The sequence below is a fragment of the Dioscorea cayenensis genome, unplaced genomic scaffold (assembly GCF_009730915.1).
Source record: "Dioscorea cayenensis subsp. rotundata cultivar TDr96_F1 unplaced genomic scaffold, TDr96_F1_v2_PseudoChromosome.rev07_lg8_w22 25.fasta BLBR01000238.1, whole genome shotgun sequence".
In the NCBI taxonomy this organism is placed as follows: domain Eukaryota; kingdom Viridiplantae; phylum Streptophyta; class Magnoliopsida; order Dioscoreales; family Dioscoreaceae; genus Dioscorea; species Dioscorea cayenensis.
In genome coordinates, this window is record NW_024086629.1 from 1 (window position 1) to 16,411 (window position 16,411).

The 16,411-nt window shown below is 29.8% G+C and overlaps 1 protein-coding gene across 1 annotated transcript; it reads right to left on the reverse strand.

The window, feature by feature from the left end:
- Positions 1 to 6: 6 nt before the first annotated feature.
- Positions 7 to 381, reverse strand: LOC120253907 (ethylene-responsive transcription factor LEP-like; the record flags this gene model as incomplete). Its single annotated transcript, XM_039262111.1, has 1 exon — positions 7 to 381. A coding segment is annotated over exon 1 (375 nt), but the record flags the coding sequence as incomplete, so codon positions are not given.
- Between the last annotated feature and the right edge of the window lie 16,030 nt (positions 382 to 16,411).

The window sequence follows — 16,411 nt, forward strand, 5'->3', positions numbered from 1 at the left end:
CATCACTATAAAATGATCATGATCATCATTAATCTCCAAGTTATATTTAGAACAATATTCCTTCTCCTTTTCCAAAGGACGAGGTGACGGAGGCGGCGGTGGAGGAGGTGGAGAAGGCATAGTTAGAAACTTATAGCAAAAATTAGTCTGAGCTTTATCGATACCTCTAAAGGTGATTGAAGACATGTCATAAGCCAATGCTGCTTCTTCTGGTGTATCAAATGTGCCTAACCAAAGTCTTTTCTTTGTAGAAGGCTTTCTAATCTCTGCCACATAACATCCCCATGGTCTCCTTCGTACTCTTAAGTACCATGTCGATGCTCTACATCGTCTTCTCTGATGACGGGGTAAGATGATGCATTGTAAGTCAAGCATGCCCATAGATGTGCAATGTTAATTGTTGCAAGATTGTTTAGTATCCTATCTCTATTTATATAGTTGAATTGAATCATATATATATATATATTGGAGAAAGAATTGAATTAGGGTTCTGTAGAGTAGTATAGGTGTTGTTGGGATGTTATACGGTGGCTGCTGTAAACGTCCTCATATTTGAAATCTAGGGCCGTCCTTGGATTACCAATTAATTTTATTTATTGTCATTATGAAATAAAAAATAGAAAGTGTAAAACTTATCATGTTTCTTTAATGGGAAATAGGTTCAATACACCACACTTAAGACAAAACAAAATACTAACGTTGTTGTAAAATAACTGTGCAATAACATCTTTTTATAAGAAGTAAAGTAGTGTTTTGTTTTTTTTAAACAAAATTTCTCCTGTGTAAGGGTGTGAAAATTTAAAGGTAAATCACACAAAATCTAGTTTATAGGTTGTAAAAGTCAATGGATTTTACATTTAACATAGAAGTCAACAATTGTGGCTTGATCATACTCTCATGCAAGCGGGCCTGTGCACACACAAAAAATCACAACAAAAAGAAATAAACATCAATATGTCATCACAAGATATGTAAATGGTGAGCCGGATGTTTCGGTAGTAAAGGCAAAATAAAATTCAAGCAAAGATCTCTTGTCCATTATATCACACAGATAGAGATAGCTAGTCACAGCTAGCAATTGATAGAGAAAGAGAAATATTGGAGATTTCTTAATAATCATAAATGGAAACACTTTTTCTCTTATTAACTATTGTTCATGCTTTCATATACCCAGAAGACTTCTATATTACTTATCTTAGAGAAATCTTATCATATAAATTGAGAGATAACATAAACAAATTGACATATATAATAACATAATATTGTATTCCAAAGATGATAGAATAATTCAATGATAGAATAATTCTTTCAACTGCTAAAGATTAAATTTGGAAAAAGTGAGGGGAAAAAAATAAAATATTAAAATAATCAAATAATGATCCTCAAGATAGTAATCCGGAAGCTAAAAAAATGAATATATATATATATATATATATATATATCCAGATATTCAAGAAATTAACTAAAATATTTTAAAAAAAAATGAAGAATCTATCATAGATTTGTCATTTAGACATTATAACTAAAACATAAAGATAATATAGATATAAAAGGGAAAAATGTACTTACCTCAAACAAATATGATAAATACATGAATCAGCTCACCTATGTTATCTAAACCATATGAAACAATAGAATGTGAGATACAATTTCAAAATAGTAACAATTGTTGTTAATAATATTTTGACAGAAAATTACATTTATGTTTATTACTGCAATATATATATTATAAATAATATTAATTTTTTTAGATATCAAATATTTATTTTGGAAAAATATAAATTTATTTTGTTTAGTATGATATATTTATCATTATTGAATTTATAAGTTGAATTCATCATTAAAAAATAACATGTTTGTATATATAATATTATAATATATGACCCAATCATATTGCTAATATGTTTGTATTTTGATATTAATTTTTTTAGATATCAAATATTTATTTTGAAAAAATATAAATTTATTTTGTTTAGTATGATATATTTATCATTATTAAATTTATAAGTTGAATTCATCATTAAAAAAAATATGTTTGTATTTTAAAACAATACATACATATATATATATATATATATATATATATATATATATATATATATATATATATATATATATATGACCCAATCATGTTGCTCCAAATGGCATGGCAAGGCTCTTAGGGGATCAACTTTATATAATGTATATATGTCTATATATTTCTTTATTATAGAGTAATGTGATTACATTATTTATTTATTTGTTTGTTTTTTTTAGATTAGGATTTTAATGGGAGTTTGTTGGTTGTAAATCGAAAGTATTTTTAAATTATATTTTGTTTGGATCAAATCTTTGGATTTTTAAAATATTGTGTTGAACGTTCTTATATTGTAAAACTAATATAGAACAAGGGCATTATAGTAAATTTATAAATTTTAGTTCTATACTTTTGCGAATCAAACACCAAACTACACAAAAAATTTTGTGTTGTCCAATAAACATCAAACATAGAATAGCATAAGCATTTGTACTGTACTTCAACCATTTGTCATGTACTGTACAGTTTGTATTGTTTTTATGAATAAATCAAGCGTACCCTTAGGGTCCATTTGATATAAGTAATTAAGATCAAAACAAGCAATACAGTATAATATTTATAGTATAACACAACTGTTTGTTATGTACCATGTTTGATGTTCTATAGACATAACAAAGTTTTTTGTATTATTCATGTTTGATTTGTACTGAATCTTGAACAAAATATTATAAATGATTGTGATACCTTTTTTTAGTTTTTACTATCCTATATGTTTGTTTTGCAATAAAAAAACTTGACAAGAAAATAAATTTTGAAAATTCTCTCATTATCAATATTAACATGATTAAATTTTTTTTTATAATTAATAAACTTATTAAATCATAATTTTGTTTTATTTTATTTTCAAAATAATTGCTTACTAAAAATAAACACAAATTTTTTTATATAATGTTTTTTTATATGAATTCACTAATATATTTGATATGTCCAAGAAAATTATATCCCATGATTCATAAGTAAAGATATAAAGGAATTTATATATATTGTTTATAGGACTTTAATTTTAATTTTTTGGATAGAAATATAAAAAAATATAAAAGTTAAAAAAGGAAGACTTAATTAAAAAAGTTATTTATTCTAAGAACTTCGAAGAAGTCTCTGACCTAATTTTAGGAAATAAATTAATTAATAAGACTAGATTTTTAAGCATTATAGTGTTAAACAACAAGTAAAATATTATCATATCAAATAATTAGGAAAAATAATGAATAATTATGGGTTTAAAACTGAGAAAAATATCTAGAAGAATTGGAAGAAATTAGAAAATTCTACGAATAAAAATGCCCTTAAAAATTGTTAGATCATTGGATAATATTAGAAGGTTTAATTCATTTAATAGAGTTAGACATACTAGAACACTAGAAACAATTGGTACACCAAATGATCAAATTAAAAGGATTAAAGAGAAAAATCTAAAATTAGTACAAGGTGAACAATTATATAAGCATGGTATTTTTTATTTATAAAATGAAATATGTGAAGGATATGATGAAATGGAAATATGTTGTAATATTGATAATGCAGAAGTAGTTATATATTGATTTCTTAACAATAGAATCTTACAAGAAACTAGTAAAAGCTAATTACTCTTTAGTGCATTTAGGATTAATGATATTTATTATAACATGATTACATAGATTGGGATTATGAACTAAATTAGCACTATCATTAGTAGATACTAGACAAATAGATAATATGGCTAAAGCCCAGATAGCACAACTGAGGTAGATATGACAAATAATTTTGAAATAACTTATATGATCCCAGACATATATTCTTAAAACATGTAAAGAGAAACTAAAACTTCATACTAAAACTGCATAGTTTTAGATAAGAAAAGCCCTAGAGGCCTTTTACCCCTCCATATCTTTACCTTACGGGCTCTGATACCATTGTAGATGGGGGTTGAGCTCTTTTACAACTACGGGTTGTGAGTTATTGGAGTGGAGTAAGGGAAGCAAGGAAAGAAGGTTAGGGATTTATGGAGAGGATGAGAGAACAAGTGCAAGAGCACAAAATCTTTTATCAAAGATTTATCTCTTTCATTCATGCTCCAAATAATTACAAGGGGTCTCATTATATAGAAGGAGAGATTACTATGACAAGCTATACCACTAAGTCATCATAGCTAGGAGTAGGTTTGACTAAGATATTATTTTATATTACATGGACTTATTAATCAAAACCTAATAACCCTAACCTAATGTATAGGGGTTGACACTATTTTAACCATAATAAGTAACTTCCAAAGTAGGTTAATAAATAAGCTCCAAAGAAGATAAGGAACCCACTCATACATACATACTCTTATACATACCACTCATACATACCTTTAGACATACACTCTTACATACGTATGTACATACATACCTATCACCCACACAAAAAATCCTGTCATGATTATAATTTTTTTTATTGAGGATGATTTAGTCTTTTGGTTGTGTTGTATCACGATAAAATTTTTGTAATGAGGTTTTTGATGTATACAAATTTCTTTAACAACCTCTTGTGTTGTACTTTTAGTTTATTTATAAATCAAACAAGTAATAAGAAAATTGTTGTGTTGTACCTCAAAACTTTGCGTATCTGTAATGTTTGCCAAATTTTTTCCAACCTTGACTAGAGAACTTTGACTAAGTTAGGGTTTGAATTTTTTGATCCCCGACATGCTTACCCCAAATGTTTAGCTTTATTACCGGATTTCATGGATCTGATTAAAGATAATCATGGTTGGGTTGGCATGATTGGAGATGAATTATTGTGAGGCAAGCTTATCTCTTCAAAGCCTCATCCTTCTCCTCCTTCTCCTTCACCAAGCCAGACTTTTTCTTGAAAGCTCTGACGACTGAAAAACAGCCTTCTCCGGCAACTCTTCGGCAAGTGTAGAGATAGCACTACACCATAATGGGTCTTTAGCGGCGTTTTTTAAAGCGCCCGCTAATTACTACACGGCGATTTCAGAAAACGCCGGGCAAAATGCCGCCAAAGATAGTGTCGACAATGTCCCAACAATTAGCGGCGTTTCAAGATAAACGCCGCTAAATTAGCGGCGCTTTTATTTCCTTTAGCGGCGTTTTATACCTTATAAAATAATTAATTTATGAATTTATTAGCGGCGTTTATTTGTAAACGCTGCTAACTTAGCGGCGTTTATCTGTTCTTTAGCGGCGTTTTTAAAAAATAATTTAAAAAATTAATGTAAATTTTTAACCCTGATTTTTACAACTACTCTAATTATTATTATCATTATTATTATTATTTTTCTTTTTAGATTTTTCTTTATTTTTTTAAATTATTCTCTTTTTCTCTTTTTTTAATTATTATTATTATTATTATTATTATTATTATTATTTTCACTTTTTTTCCTCTTTTTCTTCTTCTTCACATTTTGTTTCTTCCCCTTCTAGTTTCTTCTTCTTCATCATCATCATCATCATCTTTTTCTTCTTCTTCTATTTTTTTCTTCTTCACATCTTGTTTCTTCTTCTTCTTCTAGTTTCTTCTTCTTCATCATCATCATCATCATCATCATCTTCTTCTTCTATTTTTTCTTCTTCTTCACATCTTGTTTCTTCTTCTTCTAGTTTCTTCATCATCATCATCATCATCATCATCTTCTTCTTCTTCTTCTTCTTCTTCTTATCTCATCGTCATCATCGTCATCACATTCTTCATCTTCATCTTCTTCTTCTTCATCATAACTTGGTATCATTTTCACAATTTTTTCAATATCAAAGGTATTTATAGAAAATAAAAACTGATGGTATTTAGCGGCGTTTTTCCTAACAAACGCCGCTAAATAAAAATTTTAAAATTAATGGCGCCAAATTCAAATTTTCTCGAAAAAGACGGCGCAAATTTTGAATTTTCAAAAAAAATAAATTGTGGCGGCATTTTTATGCATAAACGCCGCTAAAGTTTAATTTTGTAATTTTTAAATTAAAAAAATTAGATTTTCACGGTGTTTTTTGGGTCAAACGCCACGGAATTTTTAATTTTATAAATTTTCAAATAAAAATTTTTTTCCCATCTCGTGGCGTTTTTAAAAAAGCGCCGCTAAATCTAAATTTTTTGGCTTTTAAAATTTAATTATATCATAACTTTAGCGGCGTTTTTAGTCATAAATGCCGCTAAATATAAATTTTATTAGTTTCAAATTTTATCATATCAGGAATTTAGCGGCGTTTTTTCTAAAAACGCCACTAATTACATTTCTTTAGTGGCGTTTATTATAAAAACGCCGCTAAACATAAATTTTGTGCTTTGAAATTTAATAGTATTATGACTTTAGTGGCGTTTTAGTAAAAAACGCCGTTAAATATAAATTTTATGACTTTGAAATTTAATAACATCTAGAATTTAGCGGCGTTGTTTACAAAAACGCCGCTAAATTACAGTACTTTAGTGGCACTTGCAGGAAAACGCCGATAAATTATTTTTTTAGTGGCGTTTATGGAAAAACACCGCTAAAGTCATAAATATAGTGCCATTTGGAAAAAAACGCCGCAAAATAAATGCCGCTAAAGACCCATTATGGTGTAGTGTAGGCCTTGCTCCTGTAGAAATCCAGGATTCATGCCTAAGCCTTGCAACCTTAGTTCTTATTTACTCTTCCATGTTTTTGAGCTTGATCCTTGTGTTGTGAAAGCTTTGTTTAATTCTTTGAGCATGTTGAGTCTGAGATTTTTTTCTGAATTTGTCCGTCATATGATGGATTGTGTTTTATCATCTTGGGTTATTATGTGTAGCATGCCTTTGTAATTTAAGTTATTGGCCCTATGTGTATGCATGCTGTAACATTGAGCCTGATGTGAACCTGCACCCTAGTTGTGTTGTGATTCTAATTATCTTTCTTGCTTTCGTAAGCTTGAGCATGTAACCTTTTAGGTAGCCTTTATTTGTGTTTAAATGCCTGTAAGCATGAGATTTTAGAAGTGTACTTAAGAGCTTAATAATTTCAAGATCTAATTTTCTGAAATTTTAATTGCTTTATTATGTTTATTATTTTGATATCAGCATGACATTTGGACTTAGTTTATACATACACCTGTGTAAGCATGTTTGGTTTAGTAGATGATGAATTTCTTTAGAATGCATTATTTGTATTTTTCTTGCTATTAATTTATATGAGACCAATGAATGCCTTTAGTTTAGTTATGATATTTTTATATGCATCATGTAAACTTGGACCTGTAAACTAACATCCATGCTCTAAATTATTTTAGATATACGTTTTCATATTTATAAACTTGAAATTTTGAGTGTGCAACCATGTTATAAGTTAGTTGTTATTTATTAACATTTTGTTATATAAGCATGGTATTGTCTTTAATCATTCATGTTATTGTTATTTTCATATGTGAATACTTTTATGCTCATGGTTGTTCTGATCTCAGCTTGAAATCTGGTTGTTATTTAGCACTTGTTGGTTAGAAAGTTTGTTGTTTAAATTCCCGTTGTGTAAAGCTGGGGCTATAGTTGTAAGTTAGGCCCAACCCGAGAATTATTTCTGAGTGTGGTTTTTTGTTAGGCTATATTATTGTAGCGAGCCTTAGTTCGCGGGACTTGGTGAACCCGACTCTGTAGTTCGGAGCCAGGTAGGTTCTCGCACCGCAAAACTCCATATTTCTGACAATTATTATTCATTTATTTATTTATTTCATTATCGTAGTAATTAATTTATTATATAATTGCTTGATACCTATTCTAGTTATTTTATTACTTTATTTTTGCATTATTTCTTTGGTATTCTCTCTCTGTATGTATTCTATATTTCTGTGGTTTTTAGTACATCTCCATTCCTGGCTCGCCCAGCTAGGAGGAGTAAGTCCTAGCCATGTGCACATGTTTTCTGTAGTAGCGCTACCCCACGATTGCGGTCGAAGATCCGGCTACGACTGTTGATATTCTGTTCTGTTCTGTTCCGATTTCACAGTCGATGATCCAACCTCGTGCTGTTGATTTCTGTTATTAGTCAGGGAGATGTACATGACTGTTTTCTGCATGTTTTCTTATTTCTGATTATTTATGTATTCTGTGCATTTTTAGTCTTTCTGTATGAATTATTTTAATTATTCTGCATTATCTGTTATTTCTGTGATCCTACTGGGCCCTTGTGGCTCATGCACTCTGTGAATTTTGTTCTCGTAGGAAAAGATCAAGTCTAGGATCGGGGGTGTCTTGGAGTCGTATTTCCTGCTTTGGTAGTATCTTTGTAGGGCACTCTTTGTGCGAGTAAGACTTGTATCCGTCTGTATATTTTGGTCTGTAGATTGCTTGTATGACTTTGTATTTATGTAGGGCTACTTAAGCCCATACATGTAATATTTCGGTTCCTGTCATCTTATTTGTGATTCCAGTATTGTCGTTCATCTCGCTTTGCTAGGATTGACTCTGACTAGGTCAAATCTGAGACCTTGCACCCAGTGGGGCCCACACCTATTGGATGCGACCGATCGTCATGCTGAGTCTGACCCATGTAGTGGACGGGGACGTGATGATCAAACCTAGAGTTAATGCATATGTTTTTTCCAAAAAAAAAACTTTTTATTACTTTCTTAATTTAACAAAAAAAAAAACTGTTTGAAGTTCGTATCCTCATGTTTTCTTCCTCTCTTCAAGATGTATATTCTTCAGTCCAACTGCATATTAACAGTGGAAAATTATAGATTGAAGTTATTATATTACCATTTATTATACAAAAACCTTAAAAAGTTGCAAGTTTCAATTTCGTTTTTTTCATAGCACCTAGTGATATTTTTGAATCGTTATCAATAACTAACTATGTGGGTTGAGCGGTATGAAGTTAAAAAAGTAAAGACGGAATAATACATTAAATTACCAGAGGACTAATAAATAATTTTCTAATTAAAATAAATGACCCATTACATTAATAAGAATCTCTGATGATGCAGCATGTCAATTGGACTCATAAAAGGAGTGGCTAAGAGTTGGGCCAGGTGAAAAGCATGGCCCTTGTGACAGAAAGCTTGTGTCAAGTGGCTCTAAGGAAGTAGGAACAACTGATTTCATTGCTGCTCCCAAGGTACCTGACATATGTGAGTGCTCTAGTAGACAAGTGGTTACATCTTCCCAAATCCTAATCATGATGAGATTTGTGGTCATTGGTAACCCTTTCAAATATTTAATTTAAAATAATAATAACAACAACAATAATAATAATAATAATCAATATTTATTCATATCAATAATCTCTGAAATTAATTATTAAATATAATATAAGTGCTCTCTTATTAATGGCTATATTGCAATAATAATAGTAATAAGATTCGTCAACTGCAGATTTTTAGATTAAAAAAATAAAATAAAATAATAAGGTAAAGAGAGTCGAATACAAAATTTAATTAATAGGTATGTAAATAATATGATGAATAGTATTTAAAACTTTGTCCATATACTAAAATAGATTAAGTAAAATGTTATTGGGTTTATATATATTCTTTTAGTGTAAATAAGTTTGAACGGTCCTAATTTAGTAAATACTGTTTATATTTTAATCCAATAATGCCAATTATAATATTACGTATATAAGAACTATTTATCCTGGTCATGACCATTTTTGGCCTATGGCGATTGAGTCCCTTCTACGTGAGGGTGTTCGCCTCGAGTATCGAGTGTGGCTCCCGAGCTGATCCCCATCTCGTAGCGTGAGGAGCGGTTCGGTGGTGGCTGCGCCCCACACGTCTCGTTTTTGCGTTCGGTCTGACTGCCTTTTCAAAAACTATTTATCCCACTTAACTGTATATCTCGTTAGACATTGTTTTTTATTTTATGCGGTTATTGAATTTTGATTGAATAAGTGCTTCACGAATGTTCATGGATTTATTATTTAAGGACTCGGATAGACAGCGAACCTCTAAGAATAATAATAAGAATAATAATAATGATAATAATAATAATATCATTAATTAATGTGGTTCAATTCAGGTGGTGATTTTAGAGGTCACGTGCATCGCATGTGTCGTCATGGGTGACGTAATCCTAGAGCTCAACCATCCAGTTCAATGTAAAGACTAAAGACACTCTGGCTGCTGGCAGATCAAACTCAATGGTCTCAATGGTTGTTATCACTGCTTGCGGGTACATTCTCACAGTTGTTGGACACTCACCCAATTAATACAAAGTCAATATTTAAATAATTAATATGATGGATTTTATATTAATTCCTATTTTTTTAAGTGGAAATTGTCAAAAACACCCTCTAAATTTGCAATATGTACAAATTGTCCCTCTAAATTTGATTATACATAAAAAACCCCTCCTTTTGAATGCAATGAATTTGAAACCCCTAAAGCATTCAATGGAGTTAGTTTTGAATTTTTTGGACGAAATTATCCCTTGCATGGGAAGTTATGGCAAGTGAGGCCTGGTTTGACCATAAAGCCCTTTACTGTAATAATTTTTCCTTTTTAAGAGGAAGTAGTTTTTTTTCTTGGTTAATCCCCAAAGAACACCATTATTGACACTGCTTTTCTTTTTCTCTCTTCATCTCTTCAGCTTTTCCTTTTCAAAAGTTATCGTTGCCTGGACATCTTCTATAGGATTGGACCATTGCCTCGAAGGAAAACTCAAATTTCAACTCTTCGACGATTTCGTTAGTTTGTGCTCCAGTATTGAGGCGAGGTGGACGTCGTTGAAGATATTGTATTGTTTACCTTTTGTTTTGATATTCTGTGGGTTTATTTCTGATTTAATTTGTAAAGTATTCTTTGCAAGATCTACCATTATGTCCGCACTCGTGGTAGTGAAGTGAGTTTTTTAAATGGTTAACGCCTACAAAACGTTGTCCGACATTCAATAATAAAACTTTAAATTGATCTAACGAGTAAGGAAGGCCTACTAAACCTTCAGGTGGCTTTGAAGTGGAACGGATACGCTCGTAGAATCCGAATATCTACTAAATTCATTTACTGTTTAAAGCGAAAGCTGGATAAATTTAAAAGCAGAGACATAACATTTTTAAAGCGAAACTTGATAAATTTAAACGGAAACATTTCGTTTAAACAAAAAGCTGTATAATTTTAAAAGAAAACGTGGACATTATAAGGATAGGTGAGAAAAAAACATAAGTTTTTAAGCGTAATTTGGTATAATTAATCAATAATTAACTTGTCAACTATGTTTCTATTTAAATATCATCGTTTCATTTAAATTTGCGTTTATTTATGGAAACGATTTTTCACGAATAACGAGCTAAATGTACTGATAATATCGCGATAGTTTGTGCAAAACGTATGTAACGAATATAAGTTGTCCTCTATGCTTAGTTGGCGACAATTTCTTTGCAACATCTACTATTATGTCCGCACTCGTGGTAGTGAAGTGAGTTTTTTAAATGGTTAACGCCTACAAAAGCGTTGTCTCGAGCATGCAATGATAAAATTTTAAATTGTTCTAACGAGTAAGGAAGGCCTCTGAAAAACCTTCGAAAGTGGCCTCGAGGTGGAGCGGATACGCTCGTAGAATCCGAATATCTACTAAATTCATTTCTGCTTAAGCAGAAGCTGGATAAATTTAAAGCAGAGACATAACATTTTAAAGCGAGAACTTGATAAATTTAAAGCGGAAACATTGCTTTTAAACAAAAAAGCTATGATAATTTTTAAAAGAAAAACGTGGACATTATAAGGATAGCTGAGAAAAAAACATAAGTTTTAAGCGTAATTTGGTATAATTAATCAATAATTAACTTGTACAACTATGTTGCTATTTAAATATCATCGTTTCATTTAAATTTGCGTTTATTTATGGAAACGATTTTTCACGAATAACTGAGCTAAATGTCTGATAATATCGCGATAGTTTGTGCGAAACGTATGTAACGAATATAAGTTGTCCTCTACGCTTAGTTGGCGACAATTTCTTTGCAACATCTACTATTATGTCGCACTCGTGGTAGTGAAGTGAGTTTTTTTAAATGGTTAACGCCTACAAAAGCGTTGTCCAGGCATACGATGATAAAATTTTAAATTGGTCTAACGAGTAAGGAAGGCCCTACAAAACCTTCGAGTGGCCTTGAGGTGGAGCGGATCACGCTCGTGAGAATCCGAATATCTACTAAATTCATTTTCGCTTAAATGTAAAACTGGATAAATTTAAGCAGAGACATAACATTTTAAACGAAACTTGATAAATTTAAAGCGGAAACATTTGCTTTTAAACAAAAAACTGTATAATTTTAAAAGAAAACGTGGACATTATAAGGATAGCTGAGAAAAAAACATAAGTTTTAAGCGTAATTTGGTATAATTAATCAATAATTAACTTGTACAACTATGTTTCTATTTAAATATCATCGTTTCATTTAAATTTGCGTTTATTTATGGAAACGATTTTCACGAATAACGAGCTAAATGTATAATAATATGCGATAGTTTGTGGCAAACGTATGTAACGAATATAAGTTGTCCTCTATGCTTAGTTGGCGACAATTTCTTTGCAACATCTACTATTATGTCCGCACTCGTGGTAGTGAAGTGAGTTTTTTAAATGGTTAACGCCTACAAAACGTTGTCCGACATGCAATGATAAAATTTTAAATTGGTCTAACGAGTAAGGAAGGCCTACAAAACCTTCAGGTGGCCTTGAGGTGGAACGGATACGCTCGTAGAATCCGAATATCTACTAAATTCATTTCTGTTTAAACAGAAACTGGATAAATTTAAACAGAGACATAACATTTTAAACAGAAACTTGATAAATTTAAACGGAAACATTTATGTTTAAACAAAAAACTGTATAATTTTAAAAGAAAACGTGGACATGATAAGGATAGCTGAGAAAAAACATAAGTTTTTAAAGCGAATTTGGGATAATTAATCAATAATTAACTTGTACAACTATGTTTCTATTTAAATATCATCGTTTCATTTAAATTTAGCTTTATTTATGGAAAACGATTTTCACAAATAACGAGCTAAATGTATAATAATATGCGATAGTTTGTGGCAAACGTATGTAACGAATATAAGTTGTCCTTTATGCTTAGTTGGCGACAATTTCTTTGCAACATCTACTATTACCTTCAGGTGTCCTTGAGATGGAACGGATACGCTCGTAGAATCCGAATATCTACTAAATTCATTCTGCTTAAAGCGAAACCGGATAAATTTAAACGAGACATAGCATTTTTAAAGCGAAATTTGATAAATTTAAACGGAAACATTTCTGTTTAAATAAAAAACTATATAATTTTTAAAAAGAAAACGTGGACGTGATAAGGATAGATGAGAAAAACATAAGTTTTAAGCGAATTTGGTATAATTAATCAATAATTAACTTGTACAACTATGTTTCTATTTAAATATCATCGTTTTCATTTAAATTTGCGTTTATTTATGGAAACGATTTTTCACGAATCAACGAGCTAAATGTACTAATAATATGCGATGGTTTAGCGTAAACGTATATAACGAATATAAGTTGTCCTCTATGCTTAGTTAGCGACGATTTCTTTTGCAACATCTACTATTATGTCCGCACTCGTGGTAGTGAAGTGAGTTTTTTTAAATGGTTAACGCCTACAAAAGCGTTGTCAGACGTGCATGATAAAAATTTTAAATTGGTCTAACGAGTAAGGAAGGCCCTACAAAACCTTCGAAAGTGGCCTCGAGGTGGAGCGGATACGGCTCGTAGAATCCGAATATCTACTAAATTCATTTCGCTTAAAACGAAACTGGATAAATTTAAACAGAGACATAACATTTTAAACGAAACTTGATAAATTTAAACTGAAACATTTATGTTTAAACAAAAAGCAGATAATTTTTAAACGAAACATGGACATGACATGGTGAAAAATCTTCCAAAGTTTGTTTTAAAAAAAAATGTATAAATGTTAGACTTGATGTGATTGGACGGTTTTTTTCCCGCCATTTTTAAGGGCAATGATGGAATTTCACAACACTGGACTCGAGTCCAAAATGACCCTACAAGGGGTAAAAAGGAAGTAAATGATAAAGGAATGGTTGTCTGGGGTATTCAAAACTTATAGGGGTTGTTTGGGAAGTTTTAAACAGTGTAGGGGGTAAATAGTAATTTTCCCTTTTTTTAATGAGTTTTAAATGGCTTATAATGAAAAAATTAAGGAACACAACAAATTATAAATAACAAGATAACAACATGAGTTGTCTTATCTTATCTTGCACTAAAATAATAGCATTTATTCAATGAATCAATTGTAATGGGTTAAGATATATATAGGGAATATTTTAATTTCAGAAGGACCTAAAATAAAATTTTTATTAATTTAAAAAAATAACATTAATAATATGGCAAGCATGGGGTGGTGGTATTGGTTGTTGAATGGTCTAGTTATCCAACTACTTGAAAAAAAAAATATTAATAATATTTACTAATTATTATGACATTCCCATTAAAATAAATAAATAAGAATAAAATCATTTAAATAAAAATATTTGTAATTTAGAATATATTTTAAAGACTTCATTTTTAGTTATATTTTTATTTATTTATTTAAGTAATATTAATAATTATAGCCAATGATCTCTTAGGTTATTGGTACCGAGTCTTTTGTAGCCCACACAAAATAAGGGCATATATGTTTGTTGGACTTGCTCTTTGTTTATATATATATATATATATATATCTGATTTTTTTTTTAAATGAGGGTGCTTGGTGCCTACTCATTTTATTTTTAAATACGAGTTGTTTTGAGAAAAAAACAAAATAGTTGCCGCTTTATAATATTAACACAATATTTATTCATTTTTTTCAATTTTATATATTTTTAAATTTTCTAAGTCATTTATATTCATAATCACAAAAAAACCAATATTTTTAAAACCGGACGGACCCGGTCGGTCGGGACCGGGAAAAACCGAGGAATCATCCCATAGACCGGTCCCGGTTTTAGAATTAATGTTGACCAAATTTTTGAACCGGTCAAACCCTGGTCAAAACCCGAGTGAGCCAAATTTGGTCGGATCAAAAACCGAATGGAACCTGTTTTCAATAAATTTTTTTAAATTTTGTAAGAAAGGATTTAGGGCATGAATTGGCTCTTTTTTTTTCTTAATTTCATGATGCTCTTTGAGTCTTGATTTGTCGAAAATATTGTTTGGATTCTTGGAACTTTCGATTTTGGAGGTATGAGAAAATAAACTGTAAATTGAGGTATAGATTATTTAGGACTTATTTTATTTTATACTTTTATTTTAATGGTAATAATGATCAAGATAATTAAATTAACCATACTTAGTTCTAGTTTTGTTTTGAATTTTTTTTGTTCATGTCTTGTCTCATCCTCATATAATTAGTAATTTAATTAGTGGTTTAATTTACGTAGATGATTAATAGATTAAGAAATAAAAGATTTAGGGAGTTGTATTTGTTGCTTTATCTAAATTAATTATTTGAATCTTCAACAATTTTGATAAAATCATAATAAGATAATTATGATTAAAAATATGATAAAGTTTGTTATTATATGTATATTATATATATAGTATTTAAGATAATTATTTATTTATGACGTCATCCGATCCGACCAGAATGGGTCATCCGGTCGGACCGACTAACCCGTGACCCAAATATGAGACCGGTTCGCTATCCGGTCCGGTTTTAAAAACATTGCAAAAAACCTATTATTTCAAAAAAGTGATAATTTAGTAATTTAATTCATTTTTATGTTAAATTTAAATAAAATTAATGTAATTTTAAATTTTTATACCATTATATTTATAGTTTGTAACGGGAGAGTACTGGTATAATTATCTAAATAGTCATTCTAATTTTTCAAACATAATACACTTTTAGTTCATCACTATAAATTGTAATTTTGTAGTCCTTCTACTATATTTAAATGAGCCATGTTAGTCTTATATATATATATATATATATATATATATGATTTAGGGTTAGGGTTTAGGGTTTAGAGGGACTGATATGGTTAAATTAATATTGTAGATGAACGGAAAGATTATAATTCAAAATAAAGAGACTAAAAGGATAAATTTGGAAAAGTAGATGGACTATGTAGAGAATTATACTTTTGTAAAAAATACAAATTACTCCCTCCATTTTTTATTATCCATAACAAATCTATGTTTCTTTTTATCTGTCATTTTCTAACATCAAGAGACATTTATTATTTTTTTCAAAATTATCCTTAACAACACTCTATTCAATTTTTCTTAAATAAAAGAGAAATGTGAATATATAAATTAGGGATAATTTAAAAAAAAATTAATTTTTTATAAAATTTTGTAAAATAAGTACACGTAAGATTTCATTAATCACAACAAATAAAAAAAAAATCGGAGAGAATATATAATTATTATTATAAATGAATTA